The 27,947-nt window shown below is 41.4% G+C and overlaps 1 protein-coding gene across 3 annotated transcripts; it reads left to right on the top strand.

Moving 5' to 3' along the window:
- Positions 1-15: 15 nt before the first annotated feature.
- Positions 16-27,459, top strand: LOC148346461 (pleckstrin homology domain-containing family G member 3-like). Of its 3 annotated transcripts, XM_088325588.1 has the most exons (17): positions 16-146; positions 8,642-8,794; positions 8,864-8,964; positions 9,047-9,116; positions 9,188-9,234; positions 11,422-11,572; positions 11,649-11,780; positions 16,549-16,731; positions 16,800-16,892; positions 16,964-17,050; positions 18,088-18,115; positions 18,187-18,273; positions 21,147-21,179; positions 21,240-21,262; positions 22,864-22,962; positions 23,138-24,383; positions 24,864-27,459. In XM_088325588.1, the coding sequence occupies exons 2-17, from the start codon at positions 8,708-8,710 to the stop codon at positions 25,565-25,567; spliced, it is 3,171 nt and encodes a 1,056-aa protein (XP_088181714.1). In that variant the 5' UTR covers positions 16-146; positions 8,642-8,707; the 3' UTR covers positions 25,568-27,459. The 3 variants fall into 3 exon arrangements, with proteins under 3 accessions (XP_088181714.1, XP_088181712.1, XP_088181713.1); XM_088325586.1 differs by having other exon boundaries at positions 21,147-21,262; XM_088325587.1 differs by lacking the exon at positions 16-146 and adding an exon at positions 6,997-7,156 and having other exon boundaries at positions 21,147-21,262.
- Positions 27,460-27,947: the final 488 nt, after the last annotated feature.

Genomic DNA, 27,947 nt, shown 5'->3' with positions numbered 1-27,947 from the left:
CTCCCTCAACTTTGATTTGAAAGTACTTTGAATGTTGCGCATGCGCAGGGCGGCGGCGCTTGAAGTCTTGCGACGTGAGCGTTTTGGAGCAGGACGGACAACTTTGCCGACTTGGACCTACACTCCTTTTTTAAACCTATTCTAAGGTAAGTTCCAAACGTATAGTTTGTCTTTCGAGTGAAGAATACTAAAATACCAACACAAAATGTCGTTGAAGACAATGTTTGCTGTCAGTCAACACGGAAGTCAGGAAGTCTTCATTTTTTATCTTTCAACGCGTCTAAAGTACGAGCCTGAACTTGCCACTTGATACTTTCTACAAGGTGTGACCACAAACAGGAATAAGAACAAGAAACGACTTTTCTGACAGTGAAAACGTCCACATTTGAATTATGTTCATACAAATCATCCTTACAATCTCTTTTAAAACAAAGCTTTGTGACGTCACCAACTGGTTTCGTTAGTCTGTTTGATAACGAGATATTAAAATGTGTGGCATGGTTCCCGTAGGGACCCGAAATGGGGCACCTGTTACTTTAAATATAATATTGTGAATGTGCTTAGTTGCTGTTGAGATTGTCATGATTGTTTTCTGTTATTAGTGTCAATAAATTTGTTCAAACCAAACCTGTTACTATAGTAACCGCATCCTGCAAACCGGTGGGTGTGTCCAGAGCCTCCTTGAAAACTTTAAACCAGTTCTGCTCAAAAACTCGCCCCTGGGTCTGTGTAGGTGAGGTTTCAATGAAGCCTCAACTCCTGTGCTGACATCAAGGGCTGCTGTTGACGAGATGATAGTGTGTGAGAAGAAAAGGGGACCCCAAATCCTTAATCGTGCAAAATGTGAGGAAATAGCACATGGAGATACGTACCGTATTTTCAGGACTATGGGGTGCACGGTGTTAAAAGCTGCAGTCTCCATATCTGGCTTAACACATACACATCACAGGGCACGGGTGCCCTCTGATACGGCCGCTTTACGACTAAACAGAAAGGCATACAAGTGTGCGTGTTTAAAAATGTTGCGGAATCCTCCACTTGCGAACCATCGATTCATTATTTTTCCATTTTCATGTGCTGCTTGGTTTTCTTGTTCTTTGCGTTGCGTAGAAATCAACACACCATGGTGGAGGAAAACGCGGAAAGCATTCAATTGTTACAACATGGAATATATTGTGACAACGAAATTGGACGTGGCACTCCAGGTCCACATTTTACAGTGAGGATATAAGGAAAACAAAGAGATAAAGGAACAAAGAAGATGTTTGTACTGTCCTTGTTTTATAGGCTTTGTTTTTCCTCCGGAGGGAGGGTGTGTGAGGGGGTGAGGGACAGACAGAGATGGGCGGATCCAACTGGATGTTTGATCTTACTGTACAACGGTCCAGTGTTTTTTTCCCTAATTGCTCAGTCCACAGAGTGAATGGATTTGGGAAGTACAGTCCATAAACATGCCCGATTAAAGTCGCCGGCGACGATAAAAGCTCCGTTGGGGTGTGCAAGCTGCTGTTCATTGATAGCAGCGGGCAGGAGATTTATCGCTATACTAACGTTAGCATCCGGTGGAACGTAAACAGCAAGCACAATGACCACAGTTAACACTCTCGGTAGATAGAAGGGTCTACACGATACTGCTAGAAACTCTATATCGAGTGAGCAGTGTGTGTCAATGATTCGGCTGTTATTGTAGCGCATAGTCCCCAACCCCTGTTTTTACCGGAGTCTCGTCTCGTTTAGAGGGACAACTCTGCTCTAGTAGCATAATAACTATTACATTTCTAGATACACTACAGCGTTAGCATCCATGAGTACTTCCGCAAACAATGCATTGCGTTGGCGTCACATGTCCTCTTCTACGCAAGCGGGACACTTGTGACGCTCAAACAGGAGACGCTTTTAAGTCACAGGAGATGGTATATAGGTCGCCTTTAGTTAGAAATGTGAGCAATCTCACAAAAAACATTGGATTTCACCCAAAATGTTGTAAGTCTTGGGGATGACTCGAACCTGTGACCTCCCAGTCTTTGGATGGGCGTCCAACTCAAGGCCAGAGGGCTGGTGTACGTCCGCCTTTCTACATCACACACATGACGCACCACACGATAGAGCACTCAGCAGAACCTTAAAAAAATCTGAGACTTTTATGTGCGCCTTATGGTAGTGAAAACAAGTTATATTTCATTGGTATATTCAAATTATGTTATATGATAATGAATTTTGAAGACAGCATGTCTTGTCTTTGTCATCTAAGCTGTGACGTCATAGGAGGAGCAGCAGCACCCTAGCAAGCCAGTCACCTTATTGTTTTAGGTGTTGATTAGTTTGTGTCGAATGTTTTAAACTAAGTTTTGGTATTTTTTTGTGGAAAATGCCTAGGTGTTGTGTGAAATGGTGAATACAGTAATGGTACAACAAAGGGCGGGCAGTCAAATAGGGGGTAACTGGCATAAATAACACAGCGTAATTTATAAACCAGGAACGATCAACGAAAGGCGACGGCAGCCTTGGCGGAAAAAAAGCAAGGCCGGCTAATAAAAAAAAAAAAAAAAGCCAGTGAACAGCCAGGCTAACCGGGAACCAACAATGAAAAACCGCTTAGGATAACTGGGAACAGACTCTATAAAACCGCAACGGCAATAAACGCGAGGCTGGCTGGGCATAAATCAAGGACACGGCAAAACCGCCGCTAATGTCGACCAAGCACACTGTGGGCAATCAACAAGCGCCAACCCGAGCAAACAGGAAAACCCTCGGAAGCCCCAATGCTAATGGGGCGATACCAGGACAAAATTATACCAATCGACACACGCACCGGAAAACAGTCACAATCCTCCCTCAAAGCATAAATGAGCGGCATTAACTTGTTGTTCACTACAAATGCTTACTGTTTCGGAGCTCTCCTCACATATTGTGTTAATGTTATTTGCCATTTTGAAAGTGTTGTGTTCCTTCAATAACAGCACAGCTCTAGTGGAAACAAGCCAGATGGCTCGACTTTGAGACTAAATTTCTCGAGTCTCCAGGCATGTGAAATATTTTGTGACATATTTGCATGAGTGTGGGGAGGAACGCTACACGTTCTGTGCTTAGTTGGAAAAAATATGTTTGGGAATACTTTTAAAGTTCATGCTTGGGGTTGTAAGAGCCCTCCTATAGGAAAAGTCAAATATTTTGTTTTGTCAAAACAAAAACGAGGCTATGGTGAGGAAGTCTCTGTTGTTGTCGAGCGGCTGGCGGCGAAGGCGGCTGACAGCATCCTTCACAATACACAATGGACGGTAGTGTGTGCGTACAACACTTGTTTGTGTGTGCATAAACTCAATCCTAAAGCTCACACACGTGACCTTCCCAAGTGACGACACCATGATGGACGGCAGTAAACCGTAGTATACAGTGGGAATGGCTAGTAAACAGTAGAGAACAACAACCAAAAAGCTATACTATTTAACACCATTGGCAATGACTAGTCAAACAAATATTGTGCAGTTGTCGGATGAGTTGGCTCACCTTGTCGAAAAGCACAAAGAGCGCTATTTACCAGCTCAGTAGCCTAGATGGTAGTGTGCCCGCTTTGAGACTGGGAGGTCGCTGGTTCGCGCCTCGGCCGAGACGTACCTAATTGGTATAATGGCGGCACCCTCTGTTGGCTGCGGCTGCATCGACTCGCTACAACGGGTCAGGTGTATCGACATTTCGTTCTGTGTACATTGTTACAGAGAATGACAATACAAAGGAAATTATTATTATTATTATTATTATTATTATTATTTAGAGAAACTGAGGCTGTCATTAGCAATGCTATCTACCAACCAATATAGTCTTCCTCCTGACATATGGACACATAAGAGACTAACATTAGAGTTGCATGCATTAGGGTGCCATCAAATTTCAAGTTGACTGTAACCGAAAGCTGCTCAAATTGTATTTTATTTTTATTTTGCTACAGTAGTTACATAGTGTGCATTTTGCGTCATTCTTGGCTAATTTCCACTTCCCTCCAGAATCTCACCCCTTTGCGCAAACAAGCACTGTTTTTTAATTGTAGTCACGCCAATCAATATTGCTTTATAAACACATTATACAGAGAACGGTCGTAACACCCGTTCTGTTGAAAGCGCTAAGAATCATATGAATAAACAACTGCGCGCTCTTGCTAAGGGTTTTGGGATACTTCTGATGGGGAGTCGAAGTTAGAATAGAATAGAATGTACCTTTATTTTCGTTGTTACAAAAGGGGTTAACATATTGTGACAACGAAATTGGGCATGACACTCCAGGTTTACACATTCACAGTGAGGTAAAGAAACTTTAAAATTCTCAGCCGTTAACATCCGTAATTACTTATTTCCACAAAGACTGAGTGCATTGCGTGTAACGTTACGTCCTCTTTTGTGCATGCGAGACATTTGTCGCGTTCACACAGGAGATTCAGATCCAGATATACTTCATTGTCATTCTTGTACACGTGTATACAGAACGAAATGTCGATACATCTGACCCGCACAGTTTCCTTGAATACTACAGATATAAAAAAAAATGTATTGAGTTGGAGTATTGAAATACTAATAATATATATGTATAGTATTATACAGTAGTGCAAAGAGTGCAAGAGGTGCAGCTAACCAGATCACATACAAGTTGCATTTGTTTGTAAATGTGAACAATCTCTCAAAAACATTTCACCCCCAAAAAATCAGAATCAAGCATTAAGCTCTGCAGTGGGAATCTAGTTTTAAAAAGCTCTAATAAACTCTTCTTTTTTTCATCTTTTTGGGGGTTTGGGTTGGCGTTTGAGCTTTACTAAAAGCAGACCTTTTCTTACTTTCTTTATTTTCATGCTACACTGAAAAATAGAATACAAAAACCTGCGGGGAGGAGCATGACACTCTTCAGCATTCTCCCCAGCCTCCATTCCTCAAACCTAATTTGTTCTGCCCCGAACAGCTCTGATAGAATATGATAAAACCAGATGAGCACAGTGGAGAATAAAGCCTAAGGGTCCTTTGAACTCTGTTGGGCATTGTTAACAAATATTTAACCTTAAACTTTGTAAGGACAACTTAAACGACGCACCCCACCCTTCATATATACAGTTAGGGTTGTCACAAATATTTTTCAAATACGCGCATAGTTTTGCAATCAGTCTATTTGACCTCCTTTTACCGTGTAACAGTCTTTGTTTTCAAAGCCTAAGAACTCTAATCAAAGAAAAGAGACATTTCTCTGATGCTGTTAGATGCATTCCCTTTAAATGTGTTGAAGTCTTTAAACTCAAAGCAAAGTAAATACATTACTCTGCTCTGATGTTGTATTCACCTTAAATGTGTGTGTGTGTTGAAATAAGCGAATTCATTCTTATCTGCACACCTCATTTTTGCAATTTCGGTGTGTGAATGGGTAAGTGTGAAGTACATTGTGGAGGGCTTTAGTGACTGGTGAAAGCGTTATAGAAATGCAGTCCATTTACCATTTACTTTGTATAAGTTTGCACTTTATCACCAAAAAGTTGAGTCTTAGACCTTGCGACCTGTTATTTGTGCATTGTTCCTCAAAAGATTTTAACTGGCTGAAATCATACACTGTTTCAGTTGTTTTAATACAAAAACAGAATATTAATAAGTTATTAATGATTTCAGGATTATTTCTTGACCATTAAATCTTTGTTAAGGTGTACTGTTAATGTAATATTAATATCATAAGATCATAGTAGCATATATTGCAGAGGGTGAACAACCACAATTTGTCAATTAATCGTGAATATTTGAGTGATAATCGTCTCCAGAAATTCCTAATCGAGCCAGCCCTACATATGGTGTGAAAAAAAAGTTATAGTATAGTGCAGGGGTCGGGAACCTTTTTGACTCAAAGAGCCATAAAAGCAAAAAATATTAATTTTATTTTGGGAAAGAGCCACACCATATATTATGAGACAAATTTACTAAATTGCTAAACCGGCGCCCCAGACAAAAGCTTAGTCTTCAGCACATTTATTTTTGATGATTTGATAAAAATTATGAAAAGAGAATAATGCCAGAGCCCCTGTCCCAAATTCAACAAACAGACCACTTTAAACTTGTCTCTTTCTTGCAATTACTCAAGATCGGTTAAACTCCTTTTGACCCTTTTTTTCATACATATTGGGGTTTTGGGGTTTTTAAGGGTTATTGTTCTATCTTCGTTATTCATTATCCATTATCCGTTATTGGTCAGTTCATAATACGCTACAAAGCCTAGGAGCCGGGACACTTACTCTCAGCCAAAAGGCTAAGCTAAGGTCCTAGCCCTAAAGCCTTGCTGCGATCATTGCGAATGCACCGTTCCATTGGTTTCAAAACCAGATGCAAGCATTTATTTTGTAAAAACGTCACAACATTCTGAGAATAGGGAGCCTTATGTGCTTACCTTTGGCGAGAGATGGGAGGGATTGCTTGTACTTTTTGCATAGCTCCACCCATCCCTCCCACTCACCCAATCAAATGACTAAGTTCTCTTCTGGTGTTTTGGCGTATTTACAGTTCTGTGGATTCATCATAAAGTATCTGAACACTGAACGCAGATTATATAGTGAACTTTTAAATAAAGGATTCTTTAGCGTTGTACAGCCAAAACGAGTTTTTTTTTCCCCCCTTTTTTTGTGTGACACCTTGACTGTAAATTGTAGTGAAAAACGTGCCCTATATATACTGCAAAGTGTTTCCTTTGAATTTAGCTTTGGTTTGGCTTTACGTGTACCTGAATATGATAGACAACTCTGGTTTTGAACAAGATGGAGAAATTTTGCATGCAATCAAATTGGTCTCTGAGCCACAGATACTCATAGAAAGAGCCATATATGCCTCGCGAGCCATAGGTTCCCGACCCCTGGTATAGTGCTTTCATGCCTCTTTGATTCAAGGTTTCCGACCCCTGCTTTACTGTCACACTTCAAGGCTTTCCCTAGGCATCCTCTAAAGTGATTACACATCTATGTATTGCTTGGTATTGAGGGTGGGTTTTAAATGGGGGGAAAACAGTTTAAAGCAGATTTGCCGGGAAGTGAGCATCGGGCAGGCGGCGTTTCACAACACGCAACGACTTTGCGCCTAATTGGATCAGGGTCAGGCTGCCACTTTAGTCTTCTGTCTGCCTCCCGTTCAACCTTTCCACAGACCTGACGGTAAGAAAAGCATAAAATGTTGCTGTTCCGTTCCCATTCTTCAATTTTCGCGCGTTCTCCCGTGACGTGTCGTTCCTGCACCTGATTTGTGTCTAAAGTCGAAGTCAAAACCTCCTTTATACTTTTCAATTTCCAAAGAACAAATACTTAATCCTTTGGCCGCATTGGATTTGTTGTTTTGTATCTGAGTATTGATTGTGTGCTTCCGCTGTGACAGTTGAAGGTCCGTCAATCAGTCAGAATTGATTCAATAAGAGGGAGATAATCTCAGGAGTGGACCTCAGCAGACTCTTAATCACCATGGAAACCGGAGAAAGCTAAGTGGGTTATGTGGCGGGAAGCTTCTTTCTGCAGCGCATGCCTGCGCTCTCTCGTGGTGTGGAGTCCCATTTAATTTGTACTGTGCTTATTTTGGTCACGAGAGAAGAAATCTATGAAGTACTGGATAGACTGTTAATGACGCTGCTGCGTTGAGCTTTTCCAAATATCCAAACTGCTCTTGCAATAATCACAGAATGTGAGTGCATAAAAAAAAAGTTTTAACTCTTTGAATCAGGGGTGTGCATATTTTTAAAGTGGTTCTGCAAAATCACAGTGGTCACATAAAATATTGGACTTCAGGAACTTTTACTTAAGGGTGTACTCACTTTTGAGGGGAAAAGTAAATTTACACTGCTATATAAGCATTACACGGACTACCTTTCATTGTGTCAAAGCGTTCTTTCTTCAGTGGTGTTAGATTTAACATTCTGATGAAATTTGAATAGTGCACTCACGTTTATATACTGCAACAACTGTTAAAATGTTTGATGCAATGTTGTTACGGTACTATTTTATTACATTTTTATAACGAAAGTATTAGTAAGTCGGGATAGAAAAAGTTCAGTCAACCACAAAAGCATTGTCTTCAAAAATGTCACTGATTACTCATATAAGCTAATAAGCTAATTTGAAAAATAATTGAGAATTGAGAATTTATCGTATTGTCTATAAATTCTTTCCATCATTTATATTTTAGAATCTCCTAGAAAATCACAATAACCCATGACACATCCAAAGGAGATTGCCTAGGATGCCAGTTGGTTATATTGACTATTGCGCACTGTTGTTTTGACTATTATGAACCGTTTGCATCATTGTCACTATGGCCCAATCAAGTTGCGGTTCTTTGATCAACACAATTTTTAAAGCCGCTTTGTGTTTGGAACCTAGGAGATGTAATAAAAAGGAAGGGCTCAGACGAGGACTTTTAGAACAGGTTGGAATTTGTTATCTAAAGTTTGGGCTTTCTCCCCGGTTCTTGTTGCAAGTTCAAAATCCATTAAGGTCTTCTCTCCTAAGTTTAGGTGTCTACTAAACTCTAAATATATCCACTAATCACTGGCAAGATGTATCAGAACTGGTGTTATTTGATGGCTATCTGCATTAATGTTCCTGACCCTATTGTGCCTTCTTTGATCATGATTTACCTGGTGTATCAAAAAGCGGGGTGACACAATCCATGTGAGCGTCAGTGGGCATAGCCAGAAGACACCGCACCTCACCGTCACCATGGCCCTGACATACTTGGACCGCGTAGTCTCAGAGATCATCGAGACTGAGAGGACATATGTTAGGGACCTGCGGATGATTGTAGAGGTGAGGATTTTTTTCCCTCCCGCATTTTAAAGAAATCCTCACCATGCGAGGAACTCTTGTCCCTACCAGGACTATTTGGCACACATCATCGACCAGGCAGACCTGAGCATCCGCCCAGAGCAGGTCTGCTTCCTCTTCGGGAACATTGAGGACATCTACGAGTTCAACAGGTGAGGAGGAGACAAATGTGGAATTGATTTGCTGGCAGTACTCGCTCCAGCTGTTTTCTTTTCCAATATTGTGGCGGAGTAGCGAGCTGCTTCAGGATCTGGACCTGTGTCAGCATGATGCCGTGGAGGTAGCAAGGTGCTTCGTGGTCAAAGTGAGTCACGCTCCCACTTCCTTCCGTTTTAATGCCGTAAATGATCAACACACTCCATTTTTTAATTTCAGAGCGAGTACTTTGATATTTACACACAGTACTGCACCAACTACCCAAAGTAAGTCAGCTGTCTAAGTACTTCTTGACGTTTTCCGTTGTGTTGGAAAGGATGTAGTACTTTTTTGCAGTGTTCGATTTGAATTTACTGAAGGAAATATGCTTTTCTCCTCCACCTGTCCCTCATCTACTTCCATGTCGGTGCAAACACTGACGCTGGTGCAGGGTAGTTTTGTTTAGGTCTTTTATTACAATAATACGAAATAAAACAAAACACAAACCAAACAAATAAAAAAATATATATTCTGGGCTGGTTCAGGAGATCATGTCTCCAAAAAGGGCAGCACAGTGGTTAGCGCGCGTGCGGCACAGTTCTGAGGTCATGAGTTCGAACCTCCTGTGTGGAGTTTGCATGTTCTCCACGTGCTTGCGTGGGTTTCCTCCGGGCACTCTGGTTTCTTCCCACATTCCAAAAACATGCATGTTAGGTTAATTGGCCGGTCCAAATTGTCCCTAGGTGTGAATGAGGGAGTGAGTTGTCTGTCTCTGTGTGCCCTGCGACTGGCTGGCAACCAGTTCAGGGTGTCCCCTGCCCACTGCTCGGAGATGGCTGGGATGGGAGCCAGCACCCCCGCAACCCTACTGAGGATAAGCGGTGCAGATAATAGATGGATGGATGTCTCCATATATCATCGAAAACTCCCAGGCCGGTATTTTATAAGACATGGACATGTTTTGAAAGATGAGTCACTGTGCTTAGTGGAAGTTTACCGAATTGACTTTATTTTCAACCATCAACAAGATAAGCTGACTCATTGGACTTTGAGAGTGTTCCAGCTAGGACAGACACATAGAAAATCACTTAGAAAGTGCATGTAATCCACAATTACCAGATATATATTGAATAAACAACCAGAAATGCTTTACTCAAATACATAGCTAATAGAGTGTATTAGCTATTAGATGATTTAGATCAGACCTGGGCACTCCGGTCCTGGAGGGCCGCACGTCCTGCCAGATTTTGAAGTTTGCTCTTCTTTAACTCAGGTGATACAAATTATAACCTCGTTAGCAAGCTAGCAAGTGCTCGTTAACGATACTGGTGATTGGAATCACCTGTATTGGATCAGAGAAACCTCAAAAATCATGCAGAACATGCGGCCCTCCAGGACCGGAGTGCCCAGGTCTGATTTAGATGGTCAAATGGATATTATTTGAAAACTCTTATAATTAGGACTACCGTATTTTCCGCATGATAAGGTGCACCAAATTACAAGGCCCACCCCCAAGAAAATAGCCTTCTGTGATACATTTTTCACATGAAAGGCACACTGGACTATAATGCACTTGTAATCACAACAACAATAAGAGCTAGGGTTGCATAAAAATAAATACATTTAAGTTAAAATAATATATTTCATGGAACATTAGTCATCATAGCCTAGATGGTAAGGCGCCCGCTTTGAGACTGGGAGGTCGGTGGTTCGCGCCCCGGCCGAGTCATTCCTAAGACTTAAAAAGTGGTCGGCGGCGCCCTCTGTTGGCTGCGGCTGCATCGGCTCGCTACAACGGGTCAGGTGCAATCGACATTTCGTTCTGTGTACATTGTTACACAGAATGACAATACAAGGAAATTATTATTATTATTATTATTATTATTATTATTAAGACATCTGGTTTCACCACAAAATTATTTTATAGCAATAAACAACATGTAAACCACAAAAAGGCACTAGAAAACCACTCTGTGTTTCTCAAAGGCGGAACAATAAACATATGCAGTATCATTTAAAACCAATTCAAACAAGAGTACATCATTTTGTACAAAATGTTACCAGAAACAAAAATCCTCATTGAAGTAATCACAACACTTACGGACAATTATTGTCGAAAGAGGATTTAAAATGAGAGTTCAAAAGTTGGCGTCTCACTTGCCATTTCTGCACTTCTCTTTTGTTCCAACAAACAATTAAAATGTTAACTACAAGAGAGCACTCCAAGACCACTCTATATGTTTCTTAAAGGCAGAACAGTTACTGTATGCTGTATGATTTAATTGTAACTATGTATTTCAAATTTTATCCACCATATTTTCTTGTATATAAGGCACACTGGAAAATAGGGTACACTTTCAAATTTCTAGACAATTTGTTTTTTTAGGTGCACTTTATAATATGGAAACAGTGTATATACAGTATGCAGAAACATTTCATAAAATTCTGACATTGGCCCATCTGCTTGGGAGCAGCTCTGTAGCAGCGCTGACTGACTGCATGCAGGACAAAAATCTGGCTGTCTTCTTCCGGGAGCGCCAGGCCGCTTTGAAACGGCCACTGCCTTTGGGTTCCTACCTTCTCAAACCTGTCCAGAGGATCCTTAAGTACCACCTTCTGCTCCAGGTAACATTGAATGGGATAACGGCAAAATGTATTTCAGGTCATGTGAATGCCAAGCATTTTTTCCTTGTTTTTTCAGGAAATCGCCAAGCACTTTGACCCCGAGGAGGAAGGCTATGAGGTTGTGGAGGAGGCCATCATCACCATGACCGGTGTAGCTTGGTACATTAACGACATGAAACGCAAACATGAACACGCTGTCAGACTGCAGGTAAGTTAGATGGTCTGGGGCCCACTGTGGCTTGATTGTTGGATACAGGTTTTAAAAAACACACACGCGCTGTCTTAAACCTAAGTACGTACTAATTTCACTACATTTGAAGATCACATAAGGTATATGTAGCAGAGAGAGGATAAGCAATTGCCCAGAGGCTAGTGAAGGAAAAAGGAACAAGGACAAGAGCATACATAGATATATACTTCATATACACACACAGCAAGCACGCGCACATATCCAGGAGCCGATGTGGGAAGCAATTGCGACCTGGTTATGATGAACTTCCGCGTTGGCCTCCATAAAGTCAAGAAGTTACAGAACCCATCGATCAAGTTTGACTTTGAGCGACTGATGGACCCACAAGTGGTCGAGAGCTTCCAGGCCTTTATCGGTGGCAAGTTTGCTCTTTTGCTCACCTTGGAAAAAGATGTCGAAACCCTGACCACCAAGTCTTCTGCGATAATGCCTGAAGCAGCAAAAAAAATTGTTGGAAAACACCGGAAGAAGATAAAGCCGTGGGTTACAAACGAAATTCTCCAACATTGCGAAAAGAGGCAAGAACTGAAGGAGAAAAGAAACAACCCTTGAGGAGGAGCCAAGTATAAAGAAGCCGACTAGAAAATGAGAAAAGGCCTGAGAGAAATAAATGAGAAATTGATCAAAGACCAATGCACGGAATTAGAGGAGTGCCTCAACAAGAACAATTCAAAGAAAGCCTTCCAGATTGTAAAATACCTTATACAAACAAAACAGGCACAAGTCAGCAGCATTCAGAATGAGGCAAGGATAATGCTTACTGAAGAAATAGAGATCATTAATAGATGGACAGAATACTGCTTTGAACTCTACAACCACCCAACACAGGGAGACCCTGGGGTCCTCCAGGAAACGGCAACATCCCATTAGAACTCATACAAAATGGTGGTGAGTAGACTATAGTAGACTATTGGCATCTTTGCAGAAAGACCTAGCAAACAGGACAATGGCCGTCTGCATGGACAAAATTGCTTTTAATTATGCTACAAAAGAAAGGAAAACTTTAACTATACTCCAACAACAGAACCATCAGTCTCATCAAACATGCAAGTAAAGTTGAACAGACTTAAACCATAGGCTGAAAACATCCTAGCCGAAGAACAGGCAGGCTTCAGGGAGGGAAGGAGTACCACAGAACAGATTTTTAATCAGCATATCCTACGTGAGAAGTTTCAACAACCCCAGAGAAACCTCTATTTTTGTTGGTTTCAAGAAGGTGTTTGACAGAGTATGGCAAACCGCTTTATGGGCTACCATGCGGAAGTACAACATGGGCCAGAAACTAGTTCAGACCATTGAACAACTGTATGCCAAGGCCACCAGTGTCAAAGGCTGTCTAGAGTTGCGTCCTCATTGGTGCCCTGAAGACCCATGCAGTTAAGGGAACAACCCCATATACCATGACAAATATATGCATATATATATATATATATATATATATATATATATATTCATTTTTATTTCCTTCCTTCTCCCTAGCTCCTTAGCCTTCCCATTTTCTTTCTTTCCTTTTCTGTCTGCCTGCCTGCCTTTCTTTTTTTTTTCTTTTTTTCTTTCTTTCAAATATTCCTTTTTGCTTCATCCCTCCCTTCCTTCTTTATGCCTTTCTATTGTCCTTCCTACCTTTTTATTTCATTCCTTCCTTACCAGCACTGTTGTGTTCCCCTTTTTTCTTATTTCCTTTATACATCTTTATTTTCTTCCATTATTCCATCAGTTCAGCCTTCCTACCTTTCTCCCTCTTTTCCTTCCATCCATCTCTTTTATTTCCTTCCTTCTCACTTTCCCTGATAGTTCTGTTGGCTTCCCCATTCCCTCTTTCTGTCCTTCTCCCGTCTTCCTTCTATGCTTCTCCCATTGCATTTTCCTTTTTCTTTGCTCTTTTTGACTTTCCCTCGCTTCCCCTTTTTTTTAAACTTTATTTTGATCTTACTTTCTGCTTATCCAGCAACAATATCTTGCACCCGCATTTGCAACATGCAGGCTTCTGTGTTTACCTATTTTCTGACCCGCATCTGCTTATCGCGTTGTGAGTTCCAGTCGGGCAACGTCTGGCTATGTTTGAGAATTAGTATTTACAAAGGGAGTTCATGATTGCATATCTCTGTTTTATCATATACCTCAGTGGTTCCCAACGTTTTTTGCATGAAGCAAACTTTTTTTGCATTATGAAAACATCTATTCCCTGTACCAGTTTTTTAAAGCTTATTTATCATGTTGTGTAAATTGACAGTGTAAAAGTTTTTTCTTTTGTCATTTGTGGTCACCGTGACTCAGAATGTAATACAGGTTATTCGTTTGCTGTAATTTTGAATTTTACTGCATTTTTAACATTTTTTACTATATTTTTTGGTTTCAAAAAATAAAAATACAATTCTTAAAATGAGAAAATATATATTCCTTTGGAAACACTTTTTAAGGTTATTTTTCAAGTAAAATAACAAAAAAAAAAAACGGCAAAATGATGTGTATGAGTTTTACTTTGCTTTATTTTACTTTTTTTCAGTGTAATGTTAAACTGCTTCTTGAAACAAAATGTGTTCGATTTCCCTGTGCTACCTCATGCATAGATAAATATTATATAAAAAGAAAAATATTTATCTGCTGCTACGTAGTGATAGGGATGGTTGTTACAGATATCCTGCTAATAACTGGAAAATCAAGTCGTCATTTTTATTTGTATGGCCCCCATGCTTTTTGCAAAGATAAAATTGGGCCACTACCTGCGGCACACTAGACATGATCTCATGGCACACAAATGTGCCCTGGCACACTGGTTGAAAAAGACTAGTCTTTTTCTCCATGTAGTCCAGGACTCTTTAAGTTACTGAGTTGAGCTCATCTTTAAGTTCAAAGTAAATGGTAACCAAAAGGTAACAAACCAAATTAGGCAAGTAATAATGTGTTTTTAATGTAGGAGCGGTGCGAAAGATCTGACGTAACCAAATATTTATAATGTACTCTGTTCAAGGTTCTTAAGGGTGCTTGAAATCCTTAAAAATGCTTGAATTTGAATGTTGATTTCAAGGTCCGAAAAATGCTTGAAATTTGGGTGAAGGGCTTGAAAATGCTTGAAATTGTTGCCATCGCCATGTTTCATGGAAGTTTGACTATATAGACCACTCAATAAATGATAAGAAATTTTTTAAAAAGTGTGCGGGAATGACGTTGACATACTTGCTTGGCGTTGTCATGTGAAGCGTCACCACCCCCCACTGGTCGCACCCAAGAGGCCAGTAATAATAAAACATAATGCACCAAATTATTTAGTACTTAGTAATTTAATATGTTTTGCATATGATCACTCAAGAACACATGAACTACGAATTATAATATTAACATATCTACAAAACTATTAGCTTTTTACAAACTGAAAAAATTTAAAAGTCTAAGAACAACACAAAATCTCTGATAATGCAAAACAATAAAATATAACAAACCAAACAACTCTATAAATAAATGTTTAAATGCAAAAAAATAACTGTTTACAATTTTATTTTAACCAATTCACACAAAGATCATGTGAAAAATACACAGAAAATATACATTGAAAAAAGTAAATCAAAAAGCAAAAGATATTAAAGATTGAATGCACTCTGCTCCGGGGCAATCAATATCATAACTTGAGTCAAAATTTGTCTTAATTGTTCAGCTTTTTATACATACATAATTTATTTTTTATTTTTTGTCTTCCATATTGAACTAAATTATTACCAACATGTATAGAGCCAGGCAGCACGGCGCCGCAGTGGTTGGTGCATGTGCAGCACAGTTCCGAGGTCATGAGATTGAACCTTCCCGTGTGGAGCTTGCGTGGGTTTCCTCTTGGCACTCCGGTTTCCTCCCACATTCCAAAAAACATACACGTCAGGTTAATTGGCCGGTCCAAATTGTCCCTAGGTGTGAATGAGCGAGTGAGTTGTCTGTCTTCTGTGTGCCCTGCGACCGGCTGGCAACCAGTTGAGGGTGTCCCCTGCCCACTGCCTGAAGACAGCTGGGATGGGCTCCAGCACCCCCTACTGAGGATAAGCGGAGTAGATAATGGATGGATGGGTGGACTTATAGAGCCCTTTCCGTGGTCATAAACAAGTGTGACATAGCCAAGCTGCGCATGGATTGTTGAAGCAGACAGGCAGAATTCTTGTCAGTTTATAGCCGCCCATTGACACAAACATATAATAGATGGGAACAGCTCAAAATAGCACATAGTATTTTGCTGGCAGCAAGATATTGAATTTATTTTAGTCATCAAAAGTCAAAAACAAAAAAAGGCTCTTTTGATCGGCGCTGGATTTCTTTTTTTGAAGGTACAGGAAAATTTGAAAACTAGCTCAGGAGGTAGAGCGCTCGTCTGGGGATTATTAAATCGCAGGTTCGAATCCCGGCTCCTCCATGTTACATGTCGAAGTGTCCTTGGATAAGACACTGAACCCCTATTGCCCCCAATAAGCAGGTTAGCGCCTTACATGGCTGCACGGCCGCTATTGGGAAATGTGAAGCACACTGTAAAGCGCTTTGGGAAGTCATTGACTTGAAAAGCGCTATATAAATGCAGATCATTTCATTGAATTTGGCCATGAAAAATGTGTACTGACCCTGGAAGTGTTTTGAGTGTAGGAGTGGTGTGAACAGTCAAAGCTGACGTAACCAAATATTTATAATGTACTCCGTTACAACTTAATGGCAAAAAAAAGAATGAGCCGATGAGATGTTTTTGCTTTTTCAGGAGGTGCAGTCGCTGCTCCTCAATTGGAAAGGTCCTGACCTGACTACGTACGGTGAGCTGGTACTGGAGGGAAACTTCAAGGTCCACCGCGCAAAAAATGAGAGGACACTCTTTCTGTTGGAGCGTTTGCTGCTTATCACCAAAAGGCGTGGCGAGCACTACGTCTACAAGGCGCACATTTCGGTGAGACCCATACGCCCAACATCCAAAGGCTAACAAAATAGGTTGCATTGGCCTTGTTGTCTTGTTAGTGCTCCACGTTGATGCTGATCGAGAGCACCAAGGACAGTCTGAGTTTCAGCGTGACTCACTACAAACAACCCAAGCAGCCGCACACTCTGCAGGTCCGCTAGCGCTGTGATAGAGATGCGGGGCTGAACTGCATCACATGAACACTTTTGACCATGTCGCATAGGCTAAAACTGTGGAGGAGAAAAAGATGTGGGCCCAGTACATCAAACGTATAATTCTGGAAAACCACCATGCTATTATCCCGCAGAAGGTATTCACTATACAGTGGAACCTCGGTTCTCGACCATAATCCGTTCCAGAACCCTGTTCGAAAACCTATTTGTTCGATCACCGAAATCATTTTTCCCATTAAAAATAATGTAAATCGTTTTAATCCGTTCCAACACCCTGAATGTTTACCTTGAATGTTTAACGTAAACGTGAAGCTAACCCAGGCTAATCGTACGTCCGCGTTATCGTAATCTTCCGTACGAAAGATTACGCCAACATGAACGTGTAAAAACAAAAAAATCAGGTCATTTACAATTCATTTAGCACCCGGGTCTCCACAACAAGTGGTGAGCGATTCATTGGAAAGGGGGCTCTGTTCCAACACCCTCAATGTTGGACTCCGTTCCAACACCCTGAATGTTTACTGAATGTTTAACGTAAACTTAAAGCTAACCCAGGCTAATCGTACGTTCGCGTTATCGTAATCTTCCGTACGAAAGACTACGCTAACATAAACGTGTAAAATTTTTAAAAAAAGGATAAAGAAAATAATTATGAATAGGATTTCTTACTTTTGTGGTGGTCAGCAGAAGGCGCAGGCAAGATCAGACACTCGCACACCTTCATATTTTGCTATTATTTCTTTCTTAAATGCAATAGTTGTACGCACTACTTTTCTTTTTTCACCTGTAGCAACTTTGCTGCTTGCACTGACTTTCTTCGGAGGCATAATTAGGGGTTAAAGCACTTCGTACACCTATATTAAAAGCGAAAGCAAAACGAAGCACGTCCGCACGCGATAACAGTTGGTCACGACGCTCAGCATCGCACCCTAGCGTACGCACTCACGCATTACCGGCGTTCGAATTCCGATTTTTTGACCGAACAGCGACGCAAGACTTTCTCAAAATTTTTGGTCGGACTCCGATTTGTTCGAACTGAGAGGCGTTCGAAAACCGAGGTTCCACTGTATTTAACTCCTGCTTCATCTTTACATTCAATTTTGGTCTCAATCAGTTGAAAATCCAACGTAAAATCAAATAACACATGTAAAGTCATTCCATTGTTTTTTTGCAGGCCAAAGACACCATCCTTAATTCCAGATGTGAGTTCGAATGGAATCGGGCTTGACTTTTTTGTGGGGACTTGATAACATTACTGTTGTCGCCCCTTTAGATCCTCATGGGTATCGATACGTCCCCGACAGGCACAAGAAAGTTCCGTCGGGGTCGCCAGAGGAGGTTTCACGTTTACGCTCGAGAGGTGAACACAACACTTACATTAAGGTTCCCCCAAGGTCTTAAAAACTTGAAAAAGTCTAAATTGAATACTCGCAAATTAAGGTTTTGTCTACAAGTCTTAAATCTCAACTCATCTCTCATTTCATTTAGCTACACCGCTTATCCTCAGTAGGGTCGCGGGGGTGCTGGAGCCCATCCCAGCAATCATCGGGCAGTGGGCAGGAGACACCCTGAACTGGTTGCCAGCCAATCGCAGGGTACACAGGGACAGACAACTCACTCGCTCATTCATACCTAGGGACAATTTTGACCGGCCAATTAACCTGAAATGTATGTCTTTGGATCGTGGGAGGAAACCCACGCAAGCACGGGGAGAACATACAACTCCGCACAGGTAGGCTGGTAGCTGGATTTGAACCCACACAGGAGGTTCCCAAGACCTTAGAACTGTGCCGCACACACGCTAACCACTGCGCCACGGTGCTGCCAAGTCTTAAATTAAACTCTCAAAAGTCTTATTTGTATGATAAAGCTAATGGCTCTATTTTGAGTTAACTAACAAAAGTATGGAACACTGTCGTAAGATTATTTTCTATTTATCTTAATTTACCAATCTCCCACCAATAAATATAATGTGTTGGTCGGAAAATCCAGATTTCAGTGTTTTGGAAACTGCAGCATTATGTTGGAACTTTACGTATAGTCAGTCTTCAACCCGCTGTCATTGACTGAGTGACTTTGGGATGGGAAAGTGTAGGTTTAACCCGTTGTGGTTGAGGTATTTTAAGTACAACTGAGTTCTGGCTGTACCAGGAAATGAGTGGGAGGGGTCGTCCAGCTGATCCCTGAACCTGTCGCTGTCGGATGGTTCCGGTTTGCCACCACACAGTCACCTGCCTCCGCGCCCGTTGCATGGAGTCTAAAAGGGGACTAGGAGCATGCTTTTAGGGGTAAAGTGCCTCGCAAGTTGCCTCTTCGCCGAGTGGTCTGACCATGACCCTGTGGTCTGGCTCACGGCCACCTCACTCCCACGCTTACTCCAGGCTTGGCCATGGCCAGGTTGGGGGCCAGTTATCTCTCTGTACCACGCGGTCCGGCCGCCCTTGCAAACCAAACCTCAGCCGCCAGGCAATGTTCCCTCTAATTTTCCACGGGTCTGAGCGTTCACACAAAGTCGGTGAGCAACGCTTGAAACAACAGTGAGCAACCATAATCCCAAGTGTGGCAAGATAATTAATTATCAAACATGTCCAAAACTTGACATTTTGCTGAGTTTCCGGCAATGCAAATCATTTTTCTCTTTTGAATGAATTGACTCATGTACTATTGCAAAGGTTGTACGGCCTACAAACGTCATTTGTTCTTACAATTCTTTCACAAAATATCCATTTCTTTTTTTTTCCTGATAGATTTTGTCGCATAATATTAACATTTTTGGGGGCCTATTTAGTCGGTTGCAAGATACAGAACTGTACTTAATCACATTTTTTAGTGGAAGTACAATGTTGGCAGCAAGATTCATTTGATATACCGGTAATTGGAAATTATTTGAATGCAACACAAACTTTTTCTACTTTTTTAAAAATTCTTTAAAAAAAGTCTCATCTCATCTCATCAGCCGTACCGCCTATCCTCATTAGGGTCGCGGGGGGGGGGGGGGGGGGGGGGGGGGGGCTGGAGCCCATCCCAGCCATCTCCGGGCAGTGGGCAGGGGACACCCTGAACTGGTTGCCAGCCAATCGCAGGGCACACAGGGACAGACAACTCATTCGCTCATTCACACCTAGGGACAATTTGGACCGGCCAATTCACCTGAAATGCATGTTTTTGGAACGTGGGAGGAAACCGGAGTGCCCGGAGGAAACCCACGCAAGCACGGGGAGAACATACAAACTCCGCACAGGAAGTCTGGAGCTGGATTTGAACCCACGACAGGTTCCCATGACATGAACTGTGCCGCACAAGCGCTAACCACTGCGCTGCCGTGCTGCCCCTAAAAAAAAAGTCTCATTATGTTTATTTTTTCCGAGCTGTTACTTTTTTCTTTTTGTTCTCTAATTACTTTTTTCCTACGTTTCTTTTCTTTTTTTAATGTTTTTTTTTCTAAATTTTTCTTTCTTTTTTCCCTTCCTTCTGTTTATTTTTTTCTCAGCTCTTCACTACTTTTTCATTTTGGTATTTTTTTCTTTTTTCTTCTATTCACCCCTTCTTTTTAGTCATTTTGTGCATAGTTTTACCTAATATTTGGTCATGTTGGGATTAAAGAAGCAAAAACAACCTGAAAAGTCGTTTAGGACCCGAAAGAGCCGGTTCCTTTTAGTAAGCCGAGCTGAAGAAGCCGGTTCTCGACAAACTCTTCTAACTTAACTCAACTTCGTTCTACTTCGACTCGACTTCAAAATACATTTACATTTAGGACACAACGTCGGGGGAACCCGTGTATTTTTACCTTCATGCACTGTAACTTTGACTTAAGTCGCTTCTTAATTAGTAATTTTGAGCCCTGATTTTTGTGCGCTGGTTAGATTTTCTTGTGCGCTGAGAATGTGCGAGTAGTGCGCAATTGCGCACGTGTGCAGCTTAGAGGGAACACTGCCTCAAGGTATGCAATACTTTCACGGCTCCTTTGGCGCGAGGCTTTGAAGTACTCACCGTCGCGGAGGGCACCATGGTCAATCACAACTTAGCGCCCACTTCCTGTATGCCACAATAGTGGCGATATTGTTCTTAAATTTTATTGGATGTGGTCTTGAAAAGGTCCTAAAAAGGTTTTAAATTTAAATGGAAAAATCATGGGGGAACCCTGGACAGTCATGTAGTATGTGATTGTTGAGATATGACTGTAATTTGGATTGACAAAGCAAAGCTGTCCTAAATATTTGCATTTTGTTTCAGACGTGAATGAAGGAATTGAGCTGAACTCTAAAGGTAATGCTTATTTAATGTTGATTTCAACATCTGTTAAATGTGCCATCATCTCTTTTGCAGGACAAGAGGACATCATATCTAAGGTGAGAAGCTGAAAACGTTTGTAAACAATGGAAAGGTCAAATTAGAATTTTAAACAGAAATTGAACCCATAGCAGGGAGGAGCTTGAACGTCATGACAATATACGACATCAATATTACAGGAATTTTCCTGGAATTCGAGCTGAGAACGGATTTATGGCCTTTTTATGTTTTATGTTAAGAAGGTAGCCACACTATGTTTCTTGCATCTCAAGACAATCCCTCCCGTAGCAAGGAATTGTAATAATAGATAATATTAAATATGATGATCAGATCAAGGTCACATTGGGATCGTGACCACTTTGTAAAATTACGTAAAATCTGTGCCTCATAAGAGTGACAATTTTGAGTAGGTCATAGGTAAGATCTTTCCGCAGTTTTCCGACGACGACAGCGAAAGCGAGGCTGAAGTTAGCTCGTCCCCCGACTTTGCTAGTTCTGTGCTGGCTGCCCTTTCTTGCTGGCTCTATGTGGTGAGTGAGGCTCCTGAGCAAGTGTGTGCCATTTTAACTACGTAACAACATGCTTAAGGCCACACATCTAATGTTTGCATCTAACTGGACCATGGAATCATGATGCAAGACAGCAGGATATTGTTACATTTAGCTTGTTGTTGGACCATCTCGTGTTAACAGTCATTTATGATACTTTGCTTGCCTTTTTGTAATCAATGAACACATTTTTCTTTTACATGCTGAGGCAGTTTATTAGTGTCTGTAATGTCTAAGCTAGCAATAGCAACGTGGCAGTGTTTAACCCAAATCCCACTAAACTTCACTTTTTGGGATTGACCACTTCAATTCATTGGCCTAAAACAGAGATCAACAACATTATTAAGACTGGGACCTACTTATTTGTTATTGATGGTGGCAAGGTCTACCAGTTTGATATGCATTTATGAAATAACACCTGTATTTGTGTTATCAATATATAGATGCTATGTTATTTTTATTACTAGCTTGTGATTATTTTGAGTATGGCTGAAAGAGGCTCAGTCTACAGCAAAAGGGCCTTCCTTGCATCAGGTCATTGGGCGATTACATATGTAATTGATAGGCTGATTCTAGAAAAATGTAACTAATGTTAAATGATCAAGTAAATGACTTCTTATATCAGATTGAAAACAGATAACACCAATATGAAAAGCTTTTCTCTAAATCTCTTGATTTTTTTTAATTTCCCAGAAAATCCCAGATACCCATTACTGGAAAGCTTTTTTTCTGACCTGCAAGCAATACCTTTGTGACACTTAGCCTCCATAATATCTACTCGAAATACCTTAGTTAACTGCCTTTTCAATCATTCATCATTACTTTCTTAAATCACAAGGAATGTCCACATATTTCAATCCGTGCATGCTAAGCTAATAGTATAGCCTCTGTTATGAAGGAAGCTAACTACGCTGCCACACCGATGAGGGAGACTTACGTTACATGACCTGATTCCAATGATCAAATATTTAGATTGAGAATTACTTTCCTTTGTTGAATGATAGCTTGCTGAAGGTTTGTAACAAGTTAAAAGTTCTAGCTAAGAGTTTCTTGGGGTCTTTTTGGAGGTAGTAACAATAGAAAAGGAACTGATTGCTGTGTCTTACTTGAAGGAGACCGATAGAAGCGACGTTTCCCTCAATGATTCCAACGAGGAAAGTGGCCTTGGTGATGAGGAAGACTTAGGGGTACCTGAACCGCCTCTTGAGCAGGTAACTTCCTTAAAGTCCAAGTTGCAACTCAACAGAGGTTAAAGGGATTCTCCAGTCTTCACATTTAGTTTCAAACACCCACCTCGGGTTTTTACGATTTTGCTTCAGATTTTGCCTTCTACTTCTACTGTTCTTCCTGTTACATAATTCAAGGAATTCCATCATTTCTGTGCAGATGTCTACAGAGAAGGATGTGTTGGCCTCCTGGCTTTCTCCTGAGTCTGAGCCAGCAAGGTCAGAGGACCTGAAACCTGCCCAAAACACCGGGTGTACTGAAGACCGAGTGTCCAGCACCCAAGAATCACACTCCAAACCCGGAAGTAGCGGTGAATCTTCAGAAGACGAGGACGGTGAAAAGGATAAGCGAAATGACAGCATCCTTCCTTCATCTGTCTTGGATAAAGCGGGCGCCATTGCTCACTTCAGTAGTACGAAGCGAGGAACTCTGGTCGCAGATGACATAAGCTCCCCTATGGCTTCACCGCGGTTGGTCGTTGCGAGCAGCGGGCGCCTCAGTTTCAATGCCAGACACGCCAGGCCAACTTCGCCGCTCAACAGCATTGGTTCAGATTTCAGCGACCCTCAACTTTTGTCTCCTCGGGCAGACTTTGAAGGGGAAAGTGGGATCTTGAGAAGAAGAGACTCAACTCTCTCTAGCCGAGACCAACTTCTCATTGGGAAGATCAAGACCTACTATGAAAAGGCAGAGAACCAGGATTCTGTGTTCAGCCTTAAGCGCAGGGAAAGCCTCACGTACATCCCGGCGGGTCTCGTGAAGACCTCGATCACCCGGTTGAACAGCATCCCCGATCAGATGGACCCTTTGCTTCCGACTACAGAGTCCTGTTCCAATTCCAAAGTTCAAATTGTCCCTACAGACTCTTTGGATAGTAGAACAGCCACTCAAAGAATTGCAGACCAGAAAGACTCTAGGTCGGTTAATAAGGGCTTGTACAGGTCTGGACAGCAGAATCCCGAAGATGAAGAGTTCAGACCTTCCAGTGAAATGCTCAAAGTCTGGCAGGCTATGGAGCAAAAGATCAGCGGGACCTCCTCATTTTCAGACGTAACAAACAGAAGACCTCAGGCTGAGGGAACCCTGCCACACTCTGATCCAACGGAGTCTGTTGTGGCCTCACGGATCAGACAAAAACCCACCAGCATCACCCGTACAGAAAGTCTGACCATTCCACTGGGGGTTCTCAGAGCACAGCTCCCTCGAGGTGCCCAATTGGTGATGCAAAACCCAGACGAGTACGCAAATCCACCGGGGGAAAAAGCAGACAGTAAGGTCCGCCATCTTGCTCGCCAGTACAGCCAGCGCATCAAAAGCGTCAATCCGGTTGGCAGACAGCGGAGTTGCGGAAACCTGTTGAGCAAGAAGACTTTGTCCTGTGTGCTGGAGGAAACCCCATGCAGTGGTAAGAAATCATTGGCTCGGCACTGTAGTATTCAGCCTGAAACTCAGCCCAGTTCTTTTATCTTAAATCTTAAATGCTCACAATACTAGAAATAAGAACCAGGATACGGCATATTAACTATTTACTGGATACCAGAAAGGTGGAATACACAGATGTGGCGCTTCTTTTCAGCATGATGCGGAAGAAGTCTGTCTTATCAAAACAGTCTCTGGTCTTATACTGTCTTGGCTGCCGACCCACACGGGGGCACAAGTCACACTCATCAATGTGCCAATTTGTGACCCAATGGTCCTAATGGTTCAAACTGGAAAATGTATGCAAGAGTGCTTTTAGATTGGAAGGCGCACAACAAGGGCCGTCACAGCAACATAGCGGGTCAGCTCAATTCATAATATATGAAAGGCCTAATCTAGCAGCTCATTTGCTTTTTATAAAGTAGTTAGCAGCATTGATTGAAATTTCATTCTTATTGTTTGGCAGGTCCCAATCCAACAGCCGATCAGGCGTCTGCAGCCCCTGAACCCACAAGTTCCCCTCCAGGTCTCAGTCCCGTGGGAGTTCCTCCTGAAGTATTCAACTGGCCCGACGTGCGAGAACTACGGTCCAAGTACTCGGACCGGAGTCGGAGTTCCCCCGCCTCTGAGGTTACGTCAAGGCGGCGTTCCTGGAACGACGCCCCATCTCGCCAGTCCTACGCCACCTGGAGCTCCGGCCAATTTAAAGCCCGCAAGGGGCTCCACAGAGCTCGTTCAATGGACCCTTGGCTGAGTGTGTCTAAAGTTCAAAAAGCCGATGATGGTGGCAGTGAGGTGCCGCAAGGAAATCTCCCCCAGGAGGACAAGCTCTCGGTAATGGATAAGCTTCGCCAAAATCCAGAAGCGGTCGAGATGATTGATGACGACGACGCTTACGTTGAGATCCGATCGCCAACGAGTAGGGAGAAGATCTCTATCCTGGCCGTCATGGACCGCTGCCGGGCTTACCAAGAGTCGGATGAGTACAAACTGAGAAGTCAACCTGTCAAGTCTCAAGACGGCTGGAAAACCACATCTTCCTTCGGAGATAACTTCCAAGCCGCAGAAGACCACGTTAAAACGTCATCAGCTGGAGACCTCATCCAGGCAACAGGACAACAAAACTTTGTGAAAAGTATTAGAGAAAAGTTCCAGAGGCTGAACCTCTAAAAAAAAAAAAAACATTTCCTTCCTTTCTTTAACTAACTTGCTGCACTAATTATACCACTAGGCTCAACTAGTAGGCATTTTCATGCACATGTAGCCTGTTAAGAAAAAATTGTGGTCTACATTTGTTTGTCTTCTCCACTAGTCAAAACACTAAAGGTTCATGGAGAAAAAAAAATGCAATATTTGACTCCTTCCTAGTTCTACCCAAGCAACTGGTTGATGTCTACCATTTCCAGAAGTAGTAGAATTCAGTTGTCAACTTCCAGTATCATTCATTATTTAAATCCACAATTCAGTGCAGGTAAGTAGGATTGAAGAGCCATATGTCATCAGTATCAGTGGCGTGTAGGGATGTTCATGTCTGGTGAGGTATTCAGATTTTTAAATAAATAACTTACATCTTATTTATTTTCCTTTGGGCGGTGCGAGAAAGCAATATATAAACCTGGGGTCTACAACGTGGTGCCCATGGGCACTGGCGTACCACCTAAAGACAGTTGAGGTGCCCGCAGACCTGTTCTGAAAATAGCTTAGCAGTGCTGGGTCATTATGATTTTATCGTAAAATGGTTGACTGAGTCTATTTAATCCTATTTTTTTAATAACCTGGTGATAACATAGTAACAATATAGTAATATGTATGTATTGAACAACTTTAAAGGAAACACAACAAAGTCAATTCCAATTTATGAGTTTTATAATAAATGAGCAAAAATGTGGTGCATTTTTTTTTAGCTAAATATCTAGCTACCTTTTTAGCTTTGTAGCTAGCTATCTTCCTGCCTTTTAGCTATTTAGCAAGCTATCTGGCTATCCTTTTACAGTGTTTCCATGCTATCTAGATAACATTTTATCTTATTTTCTAGTTATCAAGCAAAACTTTGGCGTCCTTTCTAGATAACTAGATAGCTTTTTAAAGCTTTCTATCTGGCTATTTAGTTGGCTTTTTAATCTTTTAGCTAGCTATCTAGTTCCCTGTTAGTTTTTTACCTGTTTGCCTTCTAGCTCACTATCAAGCTACTCTTTTAGTTATTTAGCAAGTCGTCTAGCTCAGTTGCTATTTTAGAAATTCATATCAAAATTGGGGCCCTTTGCACGAATAAGAAAACAAAAAGTAGTTCTAAGCTTGAAACAGATTAAATACTCTGATATAAATGGTGGCAAAAAAACAGTATTATTCTACCTTAACTTATAAAAAAAAGTCTTACCTTCTGATTAAATGTATCAATATGTAGATCGTTCTCCATTTTCCCGTGAGAATCAAATCACTGGTTGGCTTGACTAATACCTACACAAAATCTGGGACTGAAATCAAAGTCCTTGATTTCTCTGCCCCCCCTCTGTCATGAGGCAAGAGAATTGCGTGCCTCTGCATATGCTGATGCTCAGCAGTAAATACATTCTATTCAATATTTGTATCAATAAAATGTGAAAAAACAGTGTTTTTGAAAAAGAAAATCCCAAACTTGTGAAAGGAAAATGAGGAAAGTGCTCCACAAAAAAAGTTAATTTTAAACAATCACAGCTGACAAATCTCTCAACCTGCACAGTAATGTGATTGATGTTGTCAAGCTGTTTGGATTTATCTTCATTTTGTTTCTGTTGTGCTAAAATGTTAATTCCCCTTATAGAGATCAAATAGATCAAAGCCTGTTGTGACTCATTTCATCTGCAGGTAAATTGTATCCGTTTTTATACTCATTATTGTTATTATTTCTACTTTCTCATATATACATATATAAAAGGATGATGTTGGTTAAAATTCAGACTAAAGAAAAATATGTTGAATTCCAGATCAGGGGATGGTGTAATAATAGTCTGTGTAATAACCTGTGAAGCCCTTTGAGACTCTTTGTGATTAAGGGCTATACAAATAAAACTGACTTGACTTGACTTGAAAGTACTTCCACTCTATACATATAACCATTTAATACCTTTGTAGTTTTTAAATTCAATGATGTCAGGTGAGGCACCATTTCACCTGCCTCCTCTGTCTGCACGTCACTGATCGACATGACTCTGCTTCCATGGCAACAGCAAACATTAACGTCCGTTTTGGGTCACGACTTTCATTCTCTTAGACAAACGCGGATTTTTATAGTGATAGATCAGCGATTGAGTTATCGTCAATTCCTAACCTCATGACGTCATGGTTATTTTTGCCAAATGTGCAGCACTTCATATTTATTTGACAAATAAACATGGACTTTCCTCTATAAAGTGTTGTTATTACACATACGCAAATAACAGCACTCAACCTTGTGCACCTGACAAAATAAAGGTCACGTGAGCGGGTTTTAGCATGTAAGGGCTAAGCTAAAAAAGTGTGCGCGCGCGCGTGCGTGTTTTGCAGCAGGTTGAAGATGCGGCGGAAATTTGCG

This window comes from Urocampus carinirostris, chromosome 20 (genome assembly GCF_059441175.1).
Source record: "Urocampus carinirostris isolate Australia breed hairy pipefish chromosome 20, RoL_Ucar_1.0, whole genome shotgun sequence".
NCBI classification, from domain to species: Eukaryota; Metazoa; Chordata; class Actinopteri; order Syngnathiformes; family Syngnathidae; genus Urocampus; species Urocampus carinirostris.
This window is presented reverse-complemented; position numbering and strand designations above follow the sequence as displayed.

What these genes read in the sequence shown, in the direction of transcription:
- LOC148346461 (XM_088325586.1), top strand. Translation starts at nt 8,708, where the DNA reads ATGGCCCTGACATACTTGGACCGCGTAGTCTCAGAGATCATCGAGACT. An exon ending in GACATCTACGAGTTCAACAG is followed by an intron (nt 8,965 to 9,046) that starts GTGAGGAGGAGA and finishes GTGGCGGAGTAG; the next exon opens with CGAGCTGCTTCAGGATCTGG. An exon ending in CTGAACCGCCTCTTGAGCAG is followed by an intron (nt 22,963 to 23,137) that starts GTAACTTCCTTA and finishes ATTTCTGTGCAG; the next exon opens with ATGTCTACAGAGAAGGATGT.